This window comes from Ictidomys tridecemlineatus, chromosome X (assembly GCF_052094955.1).
Source record: "Ictidomys tridecemlineatus isolate mIctTri1 chromosome X, mIctTri1.hap1, whole genome shotgun sequence".
In the NCBI taxonomy this organism is placed as follows: Eukaryota; Metazoa; Chordata; class Mammalia; order Rodentia; family Sciuridae; genus Ictidomys; species Ictidomys tridecemlineatus.
Genome location: NC_135493.1, coordinates 17,155,457 through 17,181,295, shown reverse-complemented (window position 1 = coordinate 17,181,295; position 25,839 = coordinate 17,155,457). Strand labels below are relative to the sequence as shown.

Below are 25,839 nucleotides of genomic sequence, written 5' to 3'. Positions count from 1 at the left end.
GAGCCTCCCAAACATATTTTTTTAACAAAGTTCAAAGTAGATTATATTTATGTGCTTTTCAGTCATTACACAATGTACAGACATTATCCACTGAATGATTTATGCTCCCCAAATGGTTAAACATGATTTTCTATGAAAGACTAGACATAAAAGCTTTTAGAAGCAGAACTGTTTTCTCCAAACACCAATTTCAGGCATACATTTGTTTTTACGTATATTCCTTGAGAATGCTACAGTAGCAGTGCATAAATTCATTCTATAAAAAGATCTGAAAGATGATTTTCAAGAGACTCTCAATACATTGTGCTTTCAGATAAAAATCCTAAGACAAAAGATCAGTTGCTATGACAATAACAGTTAAAACTGCATATTATATACATATATATGCACACACACATATGTGTATGCGTGCATATATATATGTATGTATTAGATATCAGAAGAGGCTATAAAGAAATGTAAGTAGTTGTGCTTAGGGGACTTTTTTGGTAAAGTTGTTTTAATAAATAAAAACTTTAATAAATAAAAACTTAAAAATGTCTCAGTGACTGATATAAAATAGACACAGGTATCAAGGGTTTTCCATTCTCAGCTTAAGAGTTTAAAGGTGAAAAAATCATCTCTACAGAAACCATCTGATACCTGATAATCCCAATCTGGGCAAGTCACTTACAGTCAGGCAGGCAAGGGGCTTGGGAGAAAAGATAAAGGGATTTCCCCCTATTAACATAAAGCATTAACCAGAGGTAAAGCCAGGGCAAACTAACTAAACAAATGCCTACTTTCCCTTAGAACTCTCAGACCAAACAGGTCAACATACTTCAATTAGGTTTTGAAAAAAAACCCATATGCTTGGTGTATGGACCATAACCCATCTGTAGTTCACAAGATGAGTTAAATATGTCCGGTCTTCTATGAGACCCTAGGATAAGCATGATCTCTTAGTACCTTATACTGTTTTTATCCCTTAGTACCTTATACTTTTTAACCCTCCACATATTAACTGTAAAACTCTCAGAAACACCATAGCAACTGTTCACAATGATAGAGGGCAAGGTATAATTTACATAGAGTAACATTGATGTTCATAGCTAGGAAGTCAATGTAATTTTATTTTTAGGCTGATCTGTTTGCTCTTTTCAGCCTTTAGCTTTGAAGGACACACGACCCTTGTCAATCAAAGTGAATTAGAAAAAAGATGAGAAAATAACAAATGTTTTAAAGTCTTTTGCATAACAGGTATAGATATAAAAAAGTTTCTTCAAATAGTTTCCTAGGTGTCACTCAGAAGCAGCCTTGCTGTCTGTCTGTAACATAATGTGTTGGCATCCTTCAAATAAAATTATAGAGAAATTAAAAATATATATTATACATTTGCAGTTATTTGAAATCATTCAATAGTTTGTAGCATGTTAATGGAGTGAAATAGAGATAAAAGGCAGTCCACATTCATATTTTCAAGATAAATTTACTCAGAAATCCTTGGTTGAAATCCTTGCTCACGTTCTAAGTATAGCCATTGTGATAAGACCTGAAAGGAAAAAACAGGAGAACAGTTAAAGACATGCATTGTACTGCATTTTCCATTCAATAAGCAATTGTTCAGACCTCAATGAATAAATAAAATATAACACACAGGCAGACACTCTACCAAGACCTCAAAGTCAATTTGAATTTAGTTGATATTATACAGGAAAAAATCCAATTAACATCAATGGGCACTCACTGAATAGATTTTAATTAAATCACTAATGTCTGGCCATAGTTCATCTCACCATCACACATACCTCCTACTTTATCTATCACATCAGCTAATAATAATAGCAGACATGCCATTTTAAATTGTTAGTAAAGCCAGCAAACTTTGTCAACAGAAGCTTCAAGAGCCTATTTGTATCAGGGCCCTAGGGCCACAGAGATAGAAGCAGTGTTCCTGCTTTTCTTTAGTGATTCTGCATACAAGACCATAAATATTTAATAATATGAGAATGTGTTTATGGGCTGGGGTTGTAGCTCAGTGGAAGAGCACTTGCCTGGCATATGTGAGGCACTGGGTTTGATTCTCAGCACCACATAGAAATAAATAAATAAAGGCCTATCAACAGCTAAAAAAAAAAACATTAAAAAAAAAGAAAAGAATGTGCTCAGTCCTAAATGAATGGTGAGGAGAGTGAGTGATAAAAAGTACAGGGCTGGGGGCGTACCTCAGTGGTCGAGCACTTGCCTAACGTGTGTAGGGCCCTGGGTTCCATCCCCAGGGAAACACATGTATACACACACACACACACACACACACACATATGAGAAAGGAGGATGATCATGTAAGGCTGAGGCAGTCAACATAGTTGTCCCCAAAGACTGTCCCCTTAAAAGATGATAGAAAAGATACAGAACAATGGGGTAGGCAGGCATTCCAGGTGAGGGCACAGCATGAGCAAGGGCCTGGGAGGACCAGGACTTTAGATGAACTTTTCCAGAGTCAATAAATAACCCAATAGGCTTCACTCAAGGATTTATATAGGGAAGCAATTAGACAAGATTGGTTCAAGGAACTCTCAGATTGTGGAGAGGCTTTTTTTGTTTGTTTTTGGTTTTGATACTGGGCATTAAACCCAGGGGTGCTTAACCACTGAGCCACATCACCAGCCCTTTTTGAATTTATTTAGAGACAAGGTCTCACTAGGTTACTGAGGCCGGCTTTGAACTCACGATCCTCTTGCCTCAACCTCCCAAGCCTCTGGGATTACAGTCATGCACCACGAGGCACAGCTGATTGTGGAGAGTATTAAGCACTAAACTATGGAGTTTCACTTCATCCAGTAGACTATGGTCAACTGCTGAGTTTTGAGTAGGGAATGGTTATGAAACCAAAACAGAATGGAAATCAATCTGACATCAATGTGATGGATGGTTTCAGGGGGCAAGAGAATAAGGGGAAGGATGACTGAGAAAGAACACAGACCGAAGGTGGGGAGACAATTTAGAAATTTAAAAAAAAAAGAGCACAGTAGGGAATACTGAAAGAATAATGGAAAGAGTTGAAGTGAGAGGAGAATATGAAGAAAGAGTCATTCATCACCACAGTCACGATGCTCGACACATGGAAGGCACTGAATAAATGTTTGCTCAATTGAAATAATTAATTATAGGATTTGAAGCCAGGATGACTGGAAGAATGAACTGGAAATCAGGGAACTGGTTTAAATAGAAAGGTTCACAATATTAAGCAAGGTTGCACTGTTCATCCTTATCACAGTGTGCACCTTGTCTAAGTGTTTCTCTAGGGGCAGTTCCTGCAAGTAGAAAGACTGTATTATGAAATATATGCATTGTATACGTACATTATAGCACCAGAAGTCAGAAAAAGGAAAATTATGGAGTAAATAGAGTTTTAGGCACGAGATAAATAAGTCAAAGAGAACTAAATGCGAGCCAAAAGTTAAATCTCCAAGTGCACCCGACCTCAACATGCCTTTGAACAATCTTACCGTTTTTCAAAAAAAGAAATCAACCCCATTACCCCCCAACATAAAATCCTACACATATGTCCCCAATGCATCTTTAAAACCCTTACCTAAGATATAAGCAGCCACTAATTTTTGATTCACACTTAAGTGGAGGTAGAGAGGCACCAGCGATTCCACATCCCCCAGCGTGGGCAGCATCAGGGCTGCAATGCACACCACTCCCAGGAAGACAGTTAGTAAACTAGGTCCTGAGGAGACAGTTCTGTTTTCTGTAAAAAGACAAAAATCCCTGAGCTTGCTTCTAAACCCAAGCAAACTGAAGACAAAGGTTTCCTTGCAAATAATGGTCACCAGATGGGTGTGGTGGTGCATGCCTGTAATCCCAGTGACTCAGGAGGCTGAGGCAGGAGGATCGCAAATTTGAGGTCCAACTTAGTGAGACCTGTCTCAAAATAAAAAAATAAAAAGGGCTGGGGAATGTGGCTCAGTGGTTGAGTACCCCTAGGTTCAATCCCCGGTACCAAAACAAAAAATACTGGCCACCACACACTAGGATTCTCTTTTGGCTATCTTATCTGACTCCTTCCCCCATCATTCCCATTCCATGGGGACCTATGTGTTGCACTTATCTGGAAGTCTATAAAGCATAACTGCTCTGAGTCATTACAGGATGGTGTGCTGAAATGGCATTATGAGTTACTAAGTTCCTACTGAAAAAAGTGGTCACCAACTTGCCCCACCCTGATATTCCACCATAGTAAGTAGAAAGTGTTCAAGCATGTAACATCAATGCATGTACATTTACAAATTATATGCACAATTTCTGTACTAGTATGTTTAATATAAAACATACTAATGGAATTACCACAGAATGTGCTAAAAACAAACTGATGTTCAATATTTTCTTCTTGTACTCCAATGGATTGTTTTATGTTTACAATTTCTGACTTAATGATGGCTTGACTTTAAGATGGTGTGAATGCATTATGAATTAAGTAGAAACTACACTTTGAATTTTGCTCTTTTGCTAGTTATATGAGGCATGGCACTCTCATGATACAGGGCAGCAGGAGTGGGCCACAGCTGACGTCAGCCATACAATCATCAGAGGAAGCAACTGATACACCACAGTGGACTATATGGCTAAAATATGAGGTCCAGGGGTAACCAAGGCAATTCTGGCTGATATGTTCAACTTACAGTGGGTTCATTGGGACATAATGCCATCATAAATTAAGGAACATCTGTCCTCCATGCAAGACTATTACAGGAGAGCTGCACTATCTTCTGGCAATCTTAGGGAGGTGTCCAGACAGATTTGATCCCAATAACTATAGCATGCTGCTACCATAGTAAAAAATGTTAAGGTACCAAAAAAAAAAAAAAAGCACTACTTGAATGGTTATAAAGTTGCCCATAAAAATTCTTGCTCCTTGCCCTACCTCATTCATAATAAAGAAGAAAACTATAGAAACAATATCTGGCAAATTTATGCTAAGTAAAATAAGGCAGTTACCAACAAATTCTGCATGACTCCACTTATATGAGCCATCTAAAATAGTCAAACTCATAGAACTGGAGAGTATAATGGTGGCTACTAGGGTCTGGGGGAGGAGGATAAAATTGCTAATCAATAGGTGTAATTCTCAATTATGCAAGATCTATTATTAGAGATCTATTCTGCAACCAGGTCCCTATAGTTAATCAGGTTCCTATATACTGTAACATACACTTAAAAATTAATTAAGAGGCCAGGTGTGGTGGTGCACACCTATAACACCAGTGGCTCTGGAGACAGAGGTAGAAGGATCTAGAGTTCAAAATCAGCCTCAGCAACATAACGAGGCCTTAAGCAACTCAGCGAGACCCTGTCTCTAAATAAAATATAAAAGGATGGGGATGTGGCTCAGTGGTTAATCGCCACTGGGTTCAATCCCTGCTACCAAATAATAATAATATTTTTTTTTCAAAGATTTATTATGAAGCCTGCTATTCTACAGCTCTAGCTACATATGTACAATATACATAACCTTAGTTTTAGGAAACCCAACAACAGCATTTTCTGTTATGTGGCTTTCTCACTAATCTTCCTTTCATTAAAAATAGCCAACAGCAATACGATCTTGGTGTTTTATTAATGAAATAACACTGTTCATTCTATTATTAAATGAAGCTTTTCTAAATTATTAATACCTCAGCTGTTGTAAAGTCTAATTGAACCTCACCAAAGCCAGATAGGTAAAAAACAAATTGAAATTTCATAATTATTGCTTGGGATGCAACAATAGTATAAATATCTTTAAAAACCCATCTCATTTTAGTTAATAAATCAAATAACTTGGCATTTATATTTGTTGCTAAGAGAAATTTTCAAGGAAAATATTTATGATTTATAACTACATCACATACTACAAACCTACAATAAAAATAATTTCAAAGAATTTGGTATTTAGAGAAATGCCAAAAACAAAATGAAAATAACCTTTTTCCTGATATTACATGATTATAAAAAATGTGCAAAGATATAGAAAACAGGGCTGGGGGTGTAACTCAGTGTCAGAATGCTTGCTTTGTATATATGAGGCCCTGGGCTCAACCCCCAGCATCACAAAAACAAGATATAGAAAACAAAGTTTCCTCCACAATCCTATCCTCCTACAGATAGGTTAATGTTATTAACAGCTTGGTTTATATCCTTTCAGATTTCATAAATGACTACATAAACATGTAAAATAATTCTTTACATAAATGAGGTCATATTATATGTACTGTTACATAACTGTTTTTCACCCTTCACTAAGAAATACATTTGAAGCCTTTTCTGTGTCAATATATAAACATTGTGTACAACCAGAGAATTGACATGTTGTGCTCCATTTGTGTACGATGAATTGATACACATTTTGTTGTCATGTACAACTAAGTAGAACAAATTGAAAAAAAAATTTATATATATATATAAACATCTATCATTCTATCAGATCCTTGTAAATACGTGCCTAACACCTTGTCTTATGAACACTCTTAATTTAATCATTTCCCAAATTGATGGACTTTCGGGTCATTTTCAATTTTGCATTATTATAAACAATAATAAAGAGCATCATTTTCTTTAGCCAGAGGGCAAAGACTGAAACATAGCCAAGACACAGCAGTTCATTAGTTAGGTAATTAAGATTCAGCTACATTTTTTTATCTTTTTAATAACCTGGGCTCTAGCATTTTATGAAAGTATACTTTGTGGGTTTCTCTTCATTTAACAGTTAAATTTCTGTTAATGAAAAAACTCACAAAATATAAAATTGTATTTATACACATTGGAATGGTCTGGAAAGTAACATGGAACAGTTACATAAGGAGATTTCTTAAGTATGTGTTATTAAAGGTGTTTTTTTTCTTTTGAATTTCTTACTGCTATATGTCTTTTATACAATAAACCTGAGAAAAAATTTCAATACACTTTAAAATCCAAATTTTTCATGATATAGCCTTCAACTATTTTTTAGCAATGAGTCTCATGATACTTGCATTTCCAATGCTTCTGATATGCTTTTTGTTGAAACGTTTTCAAAGCTAACAACTTGAAAAAATAATGACCTTTTAAAATTTCCCAGAAAAAAATCCTACAGAAAACAATCTCAACTTATTTTTAATATTTTGTATACAACCAGGGATATGAAAAATTGTGCTCTATATGTGTAATATGAGTTGTAATACATTCCATTGTCATATATAAAAATTTTTTAAATGTTTTTTTTTAGTTGTAGATGGACACAATAGATTTTATTTATTTATTTTTTATGTGGTTCTGGGGATTGAACCCAGTGCCTCACACATGCTAGGCAAGTGCTCTACCACTGAGCCACAACCCCAGCCCCTCAACTTATTTTGACATTTTAGTGCAGAGAGACGTAAATGAAAAAAACAGAGAATCTACATACTGGAAAACAGACATAAATTATTATTAATTTAATAGGAGAAATTTTTAAATATCACTTTGTCATCCTAGACACAGTCAGTCATCATTATACTTAAAAGGAAAAAAAACTACAATTTTTTTCTGGATGATTAGCTACAGTGGGTTAACTACTCATCAATGGAGCATGTTGGCCAGGATTTTGAGTGGACCGTTTGTTCAGCCCTTTCATACATTTACTGTGAAACTACTCTGGACCAGGCTCTGTGCTAGTACTGAGGACATAGTGGTGAACAAGACAAAGTGCCTGCTTCCTATGAGCTTCCTGACATGAATGGCTGAGAGATTTTTTTCCTCTCCAAAACAGAAACTACTGCATGTTAGGACAATGTCACCTATCTTCATTCATCTACCTACTCCAATTTTAGAATTAGAAGAATTCTCTCATATACTTTAGATATCAAAGTTCATTATAAAAGTAAAAGAAGAATAAAACAATACTTACTATAATTTTTTAGGTTGTTAGGATGCTTTCCAAGAAATTAAAAATAAAACAATAAAGTTCTCCTTATATGTACATGTACATAAACTGTTAAATCTTAACCACTGCTGGTTGTGGTGGCGCATGCCTGTAATCTCAGTGGCTTGGGAGGCTGAGACAGGAGGATCGTGAGTTCAAAGCCAGCCTCAGCAAAAAGCGAGGCTCTAAGCAACTGAGTAAGACCCTGTCTCTTAAATAAAATACCAAAAAGGGCTGGGGATGTTCCTCAGTGGTCAGTCAAGTGACCCTGAGTTCAATCCCTGGTACCCTAAAAAAAAATATATATATATATATATAAACTTAACCTTTATTACTCTTGGCTTTAAACCAGTCTGTTGTAACAGAATGATCACCAATGACCCCTTTAATGGATGAATTTAATGTCAAAAAAACACCACAAATGCTCATTCAATGACCTTTCTTGTTTCAAAGGAGGCATTCTGAAGGAAGAGCCTTACATTTCATAAGTCAACCTCACAGTTTTGATCTATCACTGTTATATTTGACAAAGGTTCTCTCTCAGTGGTTGTTTCTTAGAAAGATGAAAAGATGGTGCTGTCAATTAACAATATTTTCTGAGAAGAAAACAATCTACTAACTAGTCTGCAGTCCTGTTATCATCAGGAAATCTGAGCTCTCTGTGCACAGACTGAGAAGACACTTGGCAACAGTACACCAAAAAGGCACTTCTCCCTATCTTACTGAAATAAACATTCAAAGATGAACAAACTGATATGGATCTAGGAATTAACGTAATGACAAGTAGATTTTTAAAAATCCCTCAAATACAATATGTCACAATCTGAAGGACAGCTGCTATCACATTTGTATATCACTATAGCAAAAAGTTCCCATGTTTTTCAGTGGAAAATTTTATTTCCCTCCTCTCATAATTGGTGTGGGGGGAGATAATGAGAAGTTGTGAGGGAGGGGGAATGACGTCCAAAGAGTTGAATGTGAGCATAGTGTCAATGTTGAAAGAATATATCATAACACTTCTGAATATCTAAGCTGGGAGGAAATGAGGAATGGAGAGGGATTCAATTAATAGCCCACAGGGGATATTATAATCTACTTAGTTTAATTAACTTCAACTTTAATGAGATTTTTTTTCAAAATAATATGAACAGTGCACTAAGCTTGGCCTGTTGCCAAACACAATCTCTCTCCTCCTTCAAACTAATTAAATGAGAAAGGATATAGGAAAGTCATAGAAACAAAAGTATATAATTGCCAAATTATACTAGCATACAGGATGATGCTTACAGCATCCAATTACAGTCTCATGTATACATACATTATATATATATATATATAATCTCCAATATATAGACAATCTCCAGCATATAAAAATATGCATATATGTTTATATTTACACTTTTTAAAGGCTACAGTAACATTTCCCCTCTCTTTACAGGCTGGTCTACTTAGGGCTATTCTCTCCTCTGAAAATCCAGCTCTGGGTCTCTTGCTGTATTTCAGGTACCCGATTCTAGGTTCAGTTTTGAAGTAGTTGACTAGATTTAAAGTGGCAGATTACGTTTCTAATATCATTCTTAGCCCCCTGATTATTTTAAAGTTAGAAATGTGTAACACGCAATACTACCTGGTTGAAACGATTGTTCAAAAAATAAACTTTCAGTTAAATGTTCCTTTATTCTTTTTTCCTCGTCTTCCTTTTGTTGTTCTTTTGCAGATGGGAGAAGAGTAGCAACAACCTCTTTCCTTCCTAAAGCTTTCCTCTGGCTTTGCTCAGAAACTTGGAGACGGAATTTATCTATTACACCATAGTGACAGGATCGAACATCTCTATGACGAATCACACTGAAAGCAACAAAAAATAAAAAGCTACTGTTTAGGTTTCTTGGGGCCTGTCAAACAGAATGCAGCAAGAGATTTCAATGCAGTAAAACGATAGTGACTATAACCAAATACTTTAAAAAATAGAAATTTACTAATGATGCTAAAAAAATCATAGTACAACCCCAAAAGAAATGGGTAATTGAAATATTTGATGAAAGCACATACTTGAAAACACTGACAAAAATCTTAAGTAAAAGAATGATAGGTAAAGCAATGACCTTTGTTTCTGGCCATCCATATAAAGCAATATTGCCTAATTAGGAATATATGAAACAGTTTCTCCCCCACAAACATTATCATAAATTTCTCTTGCCATTTATCTTTGTTTTTTGTTGTTGTTGTTTTTTTTTTTTTTTGGTACCAGGAATTGAACCCAGAGGCACTTAATCACTGAGCCACATCCCCAGCCCTTTTTAAATATTTAGAGACCGGGTCCAGCTGAGTTGATGAGGGCCTCACTGAGTTGCTCAGTGCCTTGTTTTTGCTGAAGGTGGCTTTGAACTTGTGATCCTCCTGCCTCAGCCCCCCAAGCCACTGGGATTACAGGCGTGCACTACCACACCTGGCTCATTGATCTATTATTCAACTAACAAAACTCACCCAAGACTTAAAAGTTGATTTACATACACACAGGTAAAAATAAGCAACCAAATAAGTAATTAATCCACTATGACCAGTGCACCAGAAGTCTAATAATAGATCTCTGTATTTTTCTAAAAGGAAAGTGTTTAAAGCATTGTAATTTTTATGAGATTTTGCAATTCCATTTTTCAGATATACTTCCTTCTTCCTAGGGAATGCAAAACAATTAGGTCAAGGGTAACAAAATTGATTAGACTACAAATTTCTTTGGCATAACCCTTGCCTATTATAGGCTGAATAAAAATTGAAAGAAATGTACAGTGGGCACAGTGGTGCACTCCTGTAATCCCAGTGACTCATGAGTATGTAGCAGGAGGATGGCAAGTTCAAGGCTAGCCAAGGCAACTTAGAAAACACATTTTCTGTCTCAAAATAAAACTTTTTAAAGGGGGGCTGGGAATATAGCTCATTGGTAGCTCATTGGCCCTTCTGGGTTCAATTCCCAATACTGCAAAAAAAAAAAAAGTGTGGGGGGAAGAAACACATTCTCAAAGATACATCATCTTACAGCTTTGAGATGAAGAAAATATATTGAAGAGGAAAGGCTTCTGCTTTTTATTCTCAAAGAAGATTTAAACAAATAAAGTTGATGTGGCAACGAAAATTAAGGGCTGGTCAATGGATCCACCTGGTCACCACTAGGTCTAAAGTGAAAATTAAACATGAACAGCTTGAACAAACAATCATTTATCTGACACTCTAAGATGCAATTATCTGGAAGCACTCAGATAACCTTTTACAGATGAGAAGTTACATGCTTTGCTTCCTGTTTATATAGATTAACTTCCAGGCTTATTAGCTGAATCATTTCAGATGAACTCACATTACCATTGTTCTTACATCATAGCATTACTAGTTTCTCAAATGTCATTGTAATAGGAGGATGTTCCAAAGAAAGCTAAATTTCCTATTACAGCGGGAAAAATTAAAAAGGAATAACTCAGAACTTTAACTTCATAAATATCTCTGCCTTTACTAAAACTACAAGGAAGAAACAATTGAGAAAATACTGACATGGACATCAGTGCCAACATAATGAAATATTATTATTTGGTTGAATTGTTTGGAATCTCTTAGAAACTTCTTAAGTTTTGATAGACAAAATGTCATCACAAATTCAAGAGATTACCAATGCTTATGTGGGAATAACTTCAAGATCCCTTTCCAGTTAAAAACATAAATATTAATGCACTGAAAATGTGTTACCAGGAAGTGATTTTGACTTACATATCCACACAACACTGAGGCTTTACTGCACCTGCAGCATCAACGACAACATACTTATTTGGAGTAGTACACAAAACTGAAAGAAAAAGTCACAATGGCCATTAGTGTTTTTAAAACAATTAGTTTCTATAAGTAAAAAATTAGTAGGGACTAGTTAAAAATTTATGACGAAAGACCTAGGAGACTCACCTTTGAACTTCAAGGCGAACTCATAGGGATTGTACAGCGTCAACACTTGTTTATGTGTTGACTGATCATCTGCATAAAATATTAGCTCTGTGGGAAACACAAAAACGGGAAGATTTCCTTCCACTAGCTCTGGTTGTCTTTTTTGTTGATGCATTGGCACTGAATCCTCTTGCTGCAGCTTCTGTTTTTACAGACTCAGATCTATTTTGGATTTTTCTTCGTTTCAGTTAAAAGCTCCAAAGCATTTTGGCAATCTAGAAATAGAAGGAGAAAGGGAGAAGGAAAACCAAATGATACTGATTTTCATTAGTCTACAGTCTCTTCACAAAAGCAGGTTTAGTGTGAATGAAAGTAGGCCCTGAATCATGGAAATGTGCCTCTTGACCTTTCCTCTTGGCTTGCTGACAGAGCTTTGACCAGATCATGCAAAGAAATTTAGACATGTTCCTTTCACATTCAGAATTTCAACCTATGATAGATGACACAAATACTTGAATAAAAAGAATAAAGAAGTCTTTCTCAAAGTAATCATCTCCTTTCAAAGAGGTGAGATCAAAGGAACATCACTGTATAAACTTCATATTTTTTTAAAGGAAAATAAACTAAGTATTGTCACAACTGATTTTGTGAGCCAAATCAACTCTTAAAGATTTTTTAAAACAATAAAAAGACTAAAAAATAATAAATAAAACAAAGGAAGTTTCCAAGATTTATAGGAGAAAAACACAAGAATCACTTTTACACTCCTGTCAACAATGCTTTATTTAGTGCCTTGGCAACATGGGTAGGAGAGTTCTTTTAATCTGTTTTCTACTGAAACTCAAGACAAGCTAAGCAGGCCTTGGAATTTTAACTGAAAATTCAGTCACTAAGTGGGCTTTGGCATGCATGGTACCATTCCTCCCCTCCTATGTCAAGTACACAGGCTTCGTAAGAGCTATTTTCTTCCAACTTTAGAGGCCTTTTTGGATTCCTTCTGGACTTGAATGTGGTCCAGGTGGTTGTGGCTGGCAGAAGTCTCAATGTCAAGTGTAATAGTTCTGTATTTATTTCCTAATCTAATTTTAATCAATATTCTTATTCAGCAAGTCCCTCCCAAAGTGTGACTTTTAAAAATAAAAAGCAGGATTTGATCCAGCATACTCAAAAAAAGCAAAAGTTAAAACATAAAATCACAGAAATGATTTTCACTCTGTAGCTCACACCTTTAAAATAGGCTATAAAACATTTAATATTTTGAGGTCAGGTTCTCATACATTCAGAGGGAAATATAACCAATGAATAAATTACTTGCTTTTATCAGCTAGCAGGGCTCAAATGCTCTTCTGAATGAGGCCTTTTCAACTTTTATCAAGTATGAAACTGTAAAATTATATGTGCAAATTTTTATTATTTTCTTTCAGATGGACAGCTATTATGCCAGGAACTACATCAGGAGACCAGCAGAGATATAAAGATAAAATTTTTAGGCCCTGCCCTCAAGAAGTTCAAGTTTAGCTGGGTGCAGTGGCACACTCCTATAATCCTATCTGCTTGGGAGGCTGAGGCAGGAGAACCATGAGTTCAAAGCCAACCTCTGCAAAAATGAACCACTAAGCAACTCGGTAAGACCCTGTCTCTAAATAAAATACAAAACAGGGCTAGAGATGTGGCTTAGTGGCAGAGTGCCCCTGAGTTCAATCTCCCACCAAAAAAAAAAAAAAAAAAATTCAAGTTTAATTGGTGAGACAAAAATAATAACACTGCCTCTGTTATAATGCATACCGTTGTATAAAAAGTACTAGGGAATCAGAAGACTATAGGAATAAGTCTGCCTGGAAGTGAGACCGGAAGATGGCATGTGAGGTGGTTTTTAAAGAAAATATGGGTACTAGGGAATGAAATTGACCAAATTATGTTCTGTGGATGAATGCATATGCAACAATGAATCCCATTATTATGTAGGAGTAATATACCATTTAAAAAAATTTAAAAGACAGCCCCTCAAAGAAAAGATAGGTACCCATTTAAGTGTTGGGAGGAAGGTATTCAGACCCAGGGGACCACAAATAAAAAGGCACTGAATTCATGGACTGTCTCAGGTAATCAGTCTACTTTATATCCATATACTTTATAACATATATACAGTTCATAACAGTGTTGAATTTGTTTCTGGGTTTTGTTTTGATGAGCTAATAGGGTCTACTGAAATTTTTGTTATTAATAACATTTAACAGGGGCCGGGATTGTGGTTCAGTGATAGAGTGTTTGCCTAGCATGCGAGAGGCACTGGGTTTAATCCCCAGCACCACATAAGAATAAAGGTATTGTGTCCATCTACAACTAAAAAAATCATTTAAAAAATAACATTTAGCATTTGAATAATTCATAACATTACAAACTTTTTATTAATTATATAGACTGGATGATTGATAAGCTCTTAGATAGCACTTATTATAGGCCAGGCAGTATTCTAAGTGTTTGTTTTTGTTGTTGAATTATGAAGAGACCAGGCTGGTGGTAGTGAAGGTCAGCAGGTCCCCTAGTCTAGAATTCCTTTCCATTATACTAAACTGCATCCATGTCCATAAAATAAAACAAATTATTCTTGAAAACATCTGATTAAATAATTGTAATTCTGCATTTTTTATTTGCCCTGAATTTCTTTCTTTTAATCAAAGCCATACACATTTCTACTTGGATAATGGGCTCTCAGAAGTATGGCATATTATTTTTTTCAATAGAAAATACTAGGCTCTATAATTATTTTCATAGGAAGCTTGGCTAGTAGGAAGAAAAGATCCAAATTTGATGTCACTAAATAATATGCACTGTCTCATTGTAAAACTTTGTTGAGATGAGAATTTAGTTTATGATAAAAGGTAGCATCTCTGATTTGTGGAGACAGATTTATTAGTGATAATTGGTTAAACTGAGTAGCCGTCTAAACAAAAATAAAGTTGAATTTATCTTTCACTCCTTATTTCAGGGAAAATTCCAAACGGATCAAAACTTTAAATATAAACAAACAAAACAAAGCTATAAAAACACTATAAGAAACCATGGGAAAAATTTTTTTGTAATCTCAGACTAACAATGACATAAAACCAGACACCAAAAATACTGATGAATTTAACTATATAACTTTTAAAATTCTGCATAACAAAAAATCTTTATTATTATTTTTGACCAAAGATTGAACCTGGGGCGTTTAACCACTGAGTCACATCCCTAGTCCTTTTAATTTTTTTTTTTTAATTTTGAGATGGGGCCTTGCTAAGTTGCTGAGGTTGGCTTTAAACTCATGATTCTCCTCCTTCAGCCTCCTGAGTATTGGGATTACAGGCATGCACCACCACCCCCAGCAGCAAAAAAACAAAACAAAACAAAAAACAAAACAAACAAACTATAATCAAAACCAAGAAAACATTTGCAATTCACATTATAGGCAATGGCTAATTTCCTTAGTAGAGGGCCTACCAATTTTTGAGAAAGCCAATTCAATATAAAAATCAGCAAACTCTATTTTGAGAAAGGGAAATAAAATTATTCTTGGCTAACAAAAGGATGTTTAACTTTACAAGAGAAATGCAAATTAAAACCATATTGTGATGTGAAGTGTGTGGTGTGTGTGTGTGTGTGTGTGTGTGTGTGTGTGTGTGCGCGCGCGCGTGTGTGTGACCTGTCAGATTAGTAAAAGATTTTTTAAAAAACTTGATAGCACATGGTGGGAAGCCACCAGGCACATTCTTACAGTTGCTGGTGGGCATGTAAATTGACATAACCTGTCAAAATTAAATGCCCATACTCCTGAGTCCACAGTTTACTTGTAAGAATTTATTTGATATCTTTCTATGAAGTTATGTATATGGAATGTTTGCTTTGAAGCACTGAGGATTAAATAAAATTATTTATGTGAAGTACAGAGAACAGAGCTTAGCATTCAATACAAGCTAATTGTTCAAAGCAAAGACTGGATACAGCCCAAGTGTCCATTAATAAGGGATTCATTTAAGTATGGTGTATCCATTCATTGGGATACCAGATATCTGTCAAAAAGAAATAAGAAGCTCTTTGTGTAGCTTTTCATGGACTGATCTTCAAAATGTAGGGTTAAGTGGGGGCTGATGCTGTAGCTCTGTGGTAGGCCATGGATTCCATCCCCAGCAATTCCCCACCCCCTCAAACGATGTAGGGTTAAATGAGAAAAGCAAGAAGTGTTGTAGGAAGCACATACTACCATTTGTATGGAAAAGGGAAAAAAAGAATATGTAAGCGGGCACCATGGTGCATGTCTATAATCCCGGGGTCTGGGGAAGCTGAGACAGGAGGATCATGAGTTCAAAGCCAGCCTCAGCAAATTGGTGAGGTCCTGAGCAACTCAGTGAGACCCTGTCTTTAAATAAAATACAAAAAAGGGCTGGGGATGTGGTTCAGTGGTTGAGTGCCCCTGAGTTCAATCCCCAGCACCCCCACAAAAAAAGGCTTTTTTTTTCTTGGATATAAGTAGAAATATTTGGAAGGATACCCACATAGTCCATGAAGAGAAAAAATAAAACAAAACTGAGTGGCTGAGTACAGGAAAAGGAGAGAAATTATCTCTGGACATCCTTTTGTATTTTTAATTTTGAACCATATGAATAGTTACTTTAAAGAAACAAAAGACTAAAAAGAAAAAAAAGACTGAATTAAACAAAAAAAATAACAACTTTACTAGGGCATAAATGGGGAAAAGGTGTTAATTTTAAAACAGGAGAAATAATTTAGAAACAATGTTAAAATCTCTGCTAACTGCATTTTCTAATTTCTGATCCTTAAATAACTTACTGGAAACCTTACACTATGTATTAAGTAAGATTTCAATTATTTAAAACTTCATGCAACAGAAACTCATTACAATGAGGAAAAAAACAAAGATTTGTTTGCAACTTAGGAATTTGTATAACTCTAATGCCACCTTTTGTTATAAAAGAGTATGAGATGGTTCACGAATCCGATTGGGAAGTCAAAAATAACCACATAGACGAGCATGAAATTCTTGGTTTGAAGAGTAAGGAGAAGTCAGTTGGGACAGGTCAGAGTAGAATTTTTACTAGCTTTGCATAAGGGCTTAAAAGTGATTCTTTTCATTTTGAAGCTTTCTGTTTGCTGGTTGAATATGTACACATTTCCCCGTAGATCATAAATAGACCATCTCCTTGTCACCATTAAAGAAAAGTTCAATCATTTTTGAGCAGTTTATTATTTCTTTTCATATTCCTCTTTCCACTTATCACTTATCTTAGCTCTGATATAAATTTGCCTCCTAAACTCCAACCAGTAGAAATTAGGGAAGAATTAGCACCAGGTCACCAGAGTAGTATTAGCAACTTTGCCAACAAACATAATGAAACATAACACCTGATTTTAATTGATGGTTTTCTGGGAGACTGACACTTTCCTCTTTGCTCCAGTCCATATTACAAAATGATACAGTGTAAAAATCCTAGGGAGAGATTATATACTAAGCCAGTAAGATCTCACTGCAGATCGGTTTTTAAAGTTGCTTTCCAAGTGCACATCAAGTCAAAGAATGTTAACTCCCAATCTTTCTCACTTGACAGATGAGGAAAACAGGACCAGGATGGTTAAGATAGTTACCCAGCACTGCACAGGGAAGGGGACACACAACTCTGATCTCCAAACTTAACTTCCTTCTATGGTCCTTATCTCTTCAGTTTCAATTCAAAAGTCCTGCCTCCCTGGTGTGGACTGCCACACATACACTGTCTCTCAAAAAATGCCTGGCTTTTGAAGATCAGAATTCTCAAAGAATGATCCAAAATTCAAGTCATGACCAAGACTGCATTGTCTTGATCCATGTTTCCTTTTCAGTTTTATAAGAAAAAAAGAGATAATTTCACTTGCTGGGTTACATATACTCTCTTTTCCTGATTGTGAAATGTAGCTGTGGCTGTCAGCAACTATTCACTACGACATTAATAACCAAGGTTTGCCCCATTCTTCCTCCCTGGATGACAAAATTTTATGTATTCTTCAAAGCCTAGTTCTAATTCCCCCTCCTTGCAACACTCCTTTAAATATTCTGCTCTCCATGGATATCACCAGTGTTGTATTTTTAATATACTTATTGTATGGATTCAATATATTGACATTTATTCTATATTGATTAATTTTGAGTCTTCAATCAGATTTCCTGCATATGCCATATTGTTTTTTGTTTGTTTTTGCTTCTCTCATTAGAACCCAAGCTCATTGTTGGCCTTAGCAGATACTGAGATTATCAGCTGCCCTACTGGTATCTACTAATAACTGTCTCCTCCATCAAGGAATGTGACTCCCCAACCCATAGCTGAATATACTTTGTCCACAAAACAGGCAAAAAATCCTAATTAGATGCACAATAAATCATAGGTGGCTGCTGGCTCTGGGTTGGGGCAAGAGGAGAGCACAGAGAATGAGCACCCCCAGCTGCCTCTCTTCTCCCCTCCCTTCCATTTCTCTTCCTTGGCTTCTCAGAGTCAAACTGGGCCAGCAGTGCTTAGAAATCCATGGCTCTGATATGCCCCTGACCTTCTAGGCAGACAGTGCAGCTGGGAGATGGTGATACAGGAGACTGCCTTGGCCTTGTCCCTGCACTAACAGCACAGAAAAAGCAATCCTGAATGAAACTCCAAGGAAAACCTTATGTGTGCACACCACCTTGTGACAAGTTTGCAAACTACTCGCTCACAAGAAGCAACACAAACACTGAAATCTTCACACATGCTTTCCACCATCAGCCCAGAGACCAGTGCTCCAAATTGTGATTCTTTTCCCTTGCACTAAGCAGAGGAAGGAAAGGATAATTTTCAGATGAACAGGGGTGTTTCAGTATGTTTTACCACCACAGATTCAAAACTGTTAAAGAACACAGAAATCCCGTTAAGAGCATATTCTCACCTGCCCTCTCTCTTCAAAAACAGCCCCCATTTTTTTTCCCCTTGGAAAGAGGAGGCTTCAAGAGCTGGGGGCAGTGGCTCACAACTGTAACCCCAGCGGCTCGGGAGGCTTAGGCAGGAGGATCACAATTTCAAAGTCAGCTTCAGCAACTTAGCAAGACCCAATCTGTAAATAAAATATTTTTAAAAAGGGCTGGGATGTGGTTCAGTGGTTAAGTGCCCCTGAACCACTTTGTCCATAAGACAAAGAAGGCAAAGAATCCTAATTAGATGCAGAGTAAATCTTAGATAGCTGGTACCCCAATAAAAAGAATAAAAGGAGGCTGCATGAAAAATTAAATCAAAACAAATAAGTGTTTCTACAGGGATTCTTGTACCAATGTGGTTCAAGATGTTAAAAAAAAAAAAAAAAGTTTTAAAACAACAGTTAAGGGTGGTTCAAAGTATACTCTTCCCCAGAAATGAGAGACCCATCTGCTTGGACACAGTATATCGGCTGCTTAACCACCTCACCCTGGCTTTTTTTTTTTTCTTCCCGGAGCAGAGGACCAAACTCAGGGCCTTGCATATGCTAGGCAAGTGCTCGGCTACTGAACTAAACCCCTGAGCCCTTTCTCCCTGGCTCTTGCTGTTTACTCTGTTCAGAGCCCCAGGCTCTCTGCCTTCAGGCTAGCCCCTTTTATCTGGGTGCAGGGGCTATCTCTGTCCTCCATACTGGGTGGAGTTCTTGCCAAAGCGAGTAAATGCTAAACAATACGAGCAATACTTTTTGTGGCTTTAGTCTCACAAATATTAAAACCTTTTCCCTCCCACTTAAAAAACAGCTCCCTTCCTCATTGAATTCCCACTATTAGGACTTTTGATGGCTATATTCTTAAAGTCAACTCTTTTACAATGTCATAATATTCCTTTTATATGTTAATATTCATTGCTCAATAGTAGGCAATGTTGTTTATATATTTTTCTATGTTTTTGGTGTTATTTGATATTTTACTAATGGTATTGACTGCTTCCAATGATATGTAGTGGCAGGCTATTCCATATGCAAGATATCAAAGTTGCATAGTGTATGTTTTAAGACTAATAAAGAATACCCCTACAGTAATATCTTTTTTTTTTTTCTTTTTGTGGTGCTGGGGATTGAACTCAGTGCCTTCTGCATGTGAGGCAACCACTCTACCAACTGAGCTATAGTCCCAGCCCAGTAATGTCTTTAAAAAAATCCTTAAAAGAAAAAGTATGATCCTATTGCAATAAACATGCTACTCCCATGTTTTACAATATCTCAATGTCTTTGGTTATTTCAAGACGTATAAACAATTCTCAAAGCATCATCTATATTAATTCGTTATGTGAAACGTGTTGCTACAAGATACCACTTTCAGAAGTTTTAGAATCTCAAATTTATTCAACAAACATTTCTTCAGCACTTATTACTCAGAACCAGGTACTATGCTAGGGAGAAAAGAGGAAAACATTGTCTTAGCCCTCTAAAATCTACCTCAATCTAGCAGAAAAAAAACCACATATACAGCAGTCATTAGGATATGGATATGCCAGTAAATAAAAAAGTCCTGTGGAAGCATAAAGTGACAGTCTGTCTTCACCAAATAGGAGTCTGCAATAGGAGTATGGGGCGGGGTGAATTCCAGGAATATGTGTAGAGACATAAAAGGGACACAATGAGCTTTGGCACTGTGGTATGGTTAAAAATAGTAGGTCTGGGGGGAGTGGCAAGAGATAACTTGGAAAGGTAAACTGGAGGTAGATTGTGAAAAACAAAAATCTAAGTGAAGAATCTGGTTTAGGATTCCCTATACAGGTGGTTTTCAAAGTGCAGTAACTACTGCTTCACCTGGGAGCTTGGTAGAAATGGAAATTCCTGGTTCCCACCTTAGACCTACTGAATCTGAAATTCTGGGATTGAGGCCCAGGTATATGTGGGTTTTTTAAATTATTATTTTTAAAATTATTTTACTTAGTTGTACACGACAGCAGAATGCAATGAGGATTTTTCTTTCTTTTTCTTTTTTTTTTTTTGAAACAGGTCTTGCCAGTTGCTGAGGCTAGCTTTGAACTTATGATCCTCCTGCCTCAGCCTCCAAAATTGTTATACACATGAACCACCACACCCTCTAAATGACTTTAAGGAGGTAACTGACCTGATAAGATCTGAAGTAGGATAGTGATTGCTATTGACCAATCAAGCACAACACGTGACTCCAGAGTAGTTACAATAAAAAATAAACAACTGTTGAATGAATGTGGCATGAAGAGATGATGAGGACCTAGACTAAGAGAGTAGGAATGGAAAGGAAAAGACTTGAGAGATGCTTTAGAGCTCAGCCAAGTTTAATCAGGTGACTAGGACATATCAAATGCAAAGGTGTCACTGAAATGGTTTTACATATAAAGCAGTAATCTTGTCAAATCTATCAACTGCCAGTTTGAAAATAGTTTTTTTTCCACATAGCCTCTAAACAGAGGAGGTCATGAGCAATTTCTATGTGTTTCCACATAGTCTAGAACAAAGGTTGCTGTTTACTTGTACATGGGCCTTCTAGTTTGCTTAGTAGTTCTACTTCTCACTGTAAAGTCAGTAACCTGGCATCCATGTTATCAGAAATCTTTTGTGAGTTTGGTTGATGTGAGTCAATCCCTGAGACTGATAGATAATTTCAGAACGTCATGACAAAATTAAATTTCAAACCTAGAAAAGCTAAAAAGCACACACTGGCTCTGGTGATCTAACTACCAAAGTAGTATCAAGGTGAGACCCTGTTAAGCCTTTCTCCTTTAATTCAGAAAGAAGCTGAATTAAAGAGTGAAAGAATCAGACTTTGTAGTACACCTTGAAGGTCAAGAAAGTGAAGTGTTGCTGTTATTTCTAATTTGGGAGGCATGATTTAGCTGAGGCCATCTTCAATTTCCTGATGAAAAGCAAGAGAGGTACAGGTCAACCTATATGGCTAATTTATCTAATGAGAATTCTGCAGCATACAATTTCTATTACCATTCTGAATACTTCCTGTTACTGGATGTTATTTAACTAATATTACTATCCTGGCTTATTAGACCAACTTATTTTGTCTAAAAGTAGTTCCCAATCAAAAACTGTACTCTTTTAGGGAATCTGAAAGCTATAGGGAACCTTAAAGATTAAAACAAACATTTATCACCAAAGATGAGGAAATCGAGGGCCTCAAAGAAGAAATCATTTACTATATTTACTGTAGGAAAAGATTCTCCAGAATACTACAAGGTGGCAAAACAAGATTCAAACGAACACTAGTAATTTGCTCCTTTGTGAACCTTTAGGAAAGAGTTAAAAGTCTCTTTCACTCAGTAGCTTGGGAGGCTGAGACAGGACCATAAGTTCAAAGCCAGCCTCAGAAACTTAGCAAGGCTATAAGCAACTCAGTGATACCTTGTCTCTCTCTCTTTTTTTAATATTTAGTTTTTAGTTGAAGGTGGACACACAATATCTTTATTTCTTTTTTATGTGATGTCGAGGATCGAACCCAGTGCCTCACGCATGCTAAGCAAGCACTCTACCACTGAGCCACAACCCCAGCACTGAGACCCTGTCTCTTAATAAAATACAAAAAAGGGCTGGGGATGTGGCTCAATGGTCCAGTGCCCCTGAGTTCAATCCCCAGTACCAAAAAAAGTCTGGGGCTGGGGTTGTGGCTCAGAGGTAAAGTGCTTGCCTAGCATGCGTGAGGCACTGGGTTTAATCCTCAGCACCACATAAAAACAAACAAATAAAGATATTGTGTCCACCTATAACTAAAAAGTAAATTTAAAAACAGTCTATCTTCCATCTTAAATAAAAACAAAACAGAAAAATGGTAGCAAATTACTTCTTCTATTGGGCTAATAAGGAATGGTGTAACTTTTCTTTTTCTTTCTTTCTTTTTTTGGTTTCTTAATTGTTTTTCTTTTAGAAAATGAAGTTAGATGTAAAATTACTCTGAAAAAAATTTTAATATAAAACATTGGGAAAGAACCATTTTAAAATTATAGCCTGTATGGTGGCACATGCCTATAATCCTAGCTCCTTGGGAGGCTGAGACAGGAGGATTTTGAGTTCAAATACTAGCCACAGCAAAAATTGAGGAGCTGGGGCTGGGGTTGTGGCTCAGTGGTAGCATGCTCATCCAGCATGTGTGAGGCCCTGTGTTCGATCCTCAGCACAACATAAAACTAAATAAATAAAATAAAGTTATTGTGTCCAACTACAACTAAATGATAAACATTAAAACCAAAAAATCTGAGGAGGTAAGCAACTCAGTAAGACCCTGTCTCTAAAAAAAGTACAAAAAATGGCTGGGGATGTGGCTTAGTGGTCGATTGCCCCTGAGTTAAATCCCTGGTACAAAAAAAAAAAATTATATACCTATATTTTTTGTGTTTTTTGTTTGTTTGTTTTTTGCGGTGCTGGGGATTGAACCTGGGGCCTTGCACATGCTAAACAAATGCTCTACCACTGAGCCACATCCCCTGCATAAACCATTTAAGGAAGAAATATGCATTCCTTCATATACTATTTGTTCTACTTTCTTTCTTTGCCTATACAGAAGTAACCTTTTACTGAATACATCCCATTACAATAATTATATATTACATGTAAAGCAAATCTACTCACAACTACCCCTTATAGATTTCAAAAATTCCCCAATTTAAAATATCCATTGTTGTTTTGAGAGTTCTAGAAATGCTTCAGTAACTAGTTCCACGTCTCATCCTGTCAGGGTATGTAGATGTCAGTAACTTGTGGGATACATTTGGCCCTGTTTCCTGTTTTCCAAAATTTCCCACACTTTATAGCAAATATGTGTAATCTAAAGGTTGGTGTCCACCCCTCAGTCAATTTCATGAATGTGATATTTTATAGGCAGAGATTTCTCAGAACTTAGAGGAAGCGAGGACAAGATTTTCATCAAGAATGCATTAAATCCCATGTGTGCCTTGCCCGGAAAAAGTCTCCTTTTGTCTGGAATTTACATTTGAGAATGCATGCATGCTGAAAGAACAGGACTGCTTTCTAGGCAAAACCCAAAGAACCCGTTTTCACTTCATATTTGCCCCCTCGCTCCCAGCCGTGAGATTCCTTGGATTGTAGTGAGACAGAAATACCACTTCGATCTGGAGAGGGCAGATGTCAGTTACTTTCCCCAAAGGAGAAATGCGAGAGCATTGATTAAGGGGCTGGGGCTGGAGGGTTGGGAGGGGAGTAGTCCGTCCTCAGACTTCAGCTCCACCTGATTGGGCCCAGCCTCTCCAGCCCTCGTCCCCACACCGGCCCGCTCCATGTGAAACCAGTCATGTGAGCCTGTTTACAGCCGAGCAGCTGGTGCAACCATCAGGATCCGTGCGAAGGTCCAGGGAGGGGTAAAGGATACAGGCCACGTACCCCTGTCTCCCCCCACCCCATAGTTCCAAGAAAGCATTCGCTCTCCTACCCTGGCTCTCCATCCCACTTTCATCTGCCTTCAAGCAAACAGAGCAGAGCTGAAGCCATCCCGGGACGCCACGCTCCAGCTCCCCCCCCCTCCATTTCCTTCCAGTAGCTCGCTGGGGGGACTGGTAGGCTGGAGGAAGGGTGAGGACAGTGTCACCCCGGACAGGGAGCCAACCTCCCTCCCCCAGCCCTCCTTGCAACGTCCGCCGAAGAGTTGTCCCTGGAGCCGCATCCCCGGGGCAACCGAACTCCACCGGGCAGGCACCCGGAGGCTCCCGAGACTGCCTTCGCCCGGGCAAGGGAGAGCCACATACCAGCTGGCCGGATCCTGCAACGAGGAGCCGCGAGCAGCGGGGACACTGACACTCAGAGACCGGGCAGTAAGGAGCCCCTCTGCTCCTGCCCACCGCCCACCCGCATCCCGGCACTGCTGAGCCCCGCTGTCAGTCACCGCGCCAAGCCCAGGCTTTGGGTACGGGTTGTTCTTTTGGCGGAGGCTCTCGGCCACGTAACTTCTATGTTTTCCTGAAGTCGGAGGAAGTGGGTGACTGGACGGTGGGGGACTCTCACCTCGGCAACACCGGCTCCTCGGAAAGCAGCTGCGACTGCTCCTTCACTCCTTTGTCAGCGTCTCCAGACTGCACTGCCTGCTGGGATACCGGAGGACTCAAATGCCACCTCTCCCCGCCCTCGAGGATGAGTCTGGCTCGGGGGTGGGTGGGAAGAGGGAGAGGAGGTGGAGTCGGGGGCGGGGCTTCGGTGTCGCCACCTGGTCTCTCGGGTTTCTTTCTTTTGCTTAAGACAAACTTCTTTTCCTCTAAGCTGCCTCTCCCTCCGGATCCCCTTGAGGCGACTAGAGACTCAGAAGGCCACCTCTCTTTGCACTAACTCCTGACCAGTCTTACTCCCCTCCTCCATCCCACACACACCCAGTGAATACTTAAGCTAGTTGATTCTACCTCTGAGGCATGTCCTATTGACAGTTCCTCTTTCTCAACTCCATGGCAGAGTCCAGCACACAGACGGTGTTTAGACTTTTGCTTGGACTGCTGCAGTAATCTCCTGTTTGGACTCTTCCACTCTTCCCTCTGTCTAAACCATCTCCCAAACAGCAGCAAGAGGGATCTAAGATAGATACAAAGATAGATGATAGATAGATAGATAAATAAATATCCCTGTCATTCTGCTTAACCCCTTTCAGTCTCAGCTGAACCTACAACCCTTTAGCATGGTACATAAGGCCTTTGGCAATCCTCTTTGGATGCACCCAATACTCCCATCAAATAAACTGGCCATCCATAAAATACAGTGGAACCTAGGACAACTCACCACTATTGGTTGCCCCAAATACTCCTTGAAAAGAGGCTACATTGTCACCAACTCCCATAGGCCTCTTGGGGTATTATTAAAGATAAAATTTTCAAAATTTAACTTTAATTTTGTTCAGAAATGAAGAGTAAGGTGCAATGGCTATGATCCCACTCCACAACTATAAAGCCCAAAGAATTCTCTCTAGTTGTCCCAACCAAGCTATGACATGCCAGTAGATATCCCTTAGGCTCAGGCCTCTGATATCTTTGCTCAAAGATTTCCCTTACTCTATAATTGTC

At 37.8% G+C, this 25,839-nt stretch overlaps 1 protein-coding gene across 2 annotated transcripts; it reads right to left on the bottom strand.

Annotated features, from left to right (window-relative positions):
- On the bottom strand, nt 1–24,930 carry Mospd1 (motile sperm domain containing 1). 2 transcript variants are annotated; one of them, XM_005337672.5, is made up of 6 exons: nt 24,800–24,930; nt 11,846–12,099; nt 11,657–11,732; nt 9,531–9,748; nt 3,575–3,736; nt 1–1,531 (listed from the first exon to the last, which is right to left on the bottom strand). In XM_005337672.5, exons 2-6 carry the CDS (start codon nt 11,997–11,999, stop codon nt 1,500–1,502), a joined length of 642 nt encoding a protein of 213 aa, XP_005337729.1. In that variant the 5' UTR covers nt 12,000–12,099; nt 24,800–24,930; the 3' UTR covers nt 1–1,499. The 2 variants fall into 2 exon arrangements, with proteins under 2 accessions (XP_005337729.1, XP_021590484.1); XM_021734809.3 differs by lacking the exon at nt 24,800–24,930 and adding an exon at nt 24,544–24,786.
- Between the last annotated feature and the right edge of the window lie 909 nt (nt 24,931–25,839).

Bases quoted from the DNA above. Each gene is read 5' to 3' on its own strand.
- Mospd1 (XM_005337672.5), bottom strand. From the start codon at position 11,999: ATGCATCAACAAAAAAGACAACCAGAGCTAGTGGAAGGAAATCTTCCC. The intron at 11,733-11,845 runs GTGAGTCTCCTA...TTTTTCTTTCAG, and splicing joins GTTCGCCTTGAAGTTCAAAG to TTTTGTGTACTACTCCAAAT. The intron at 1,532-3,574 runs GTAAGGGTTTTA...TTTTCCTTTCAG, and splicing joins AGTGGCTGCTTATATCTTAG to GTCTTATCACAATGGCTATA.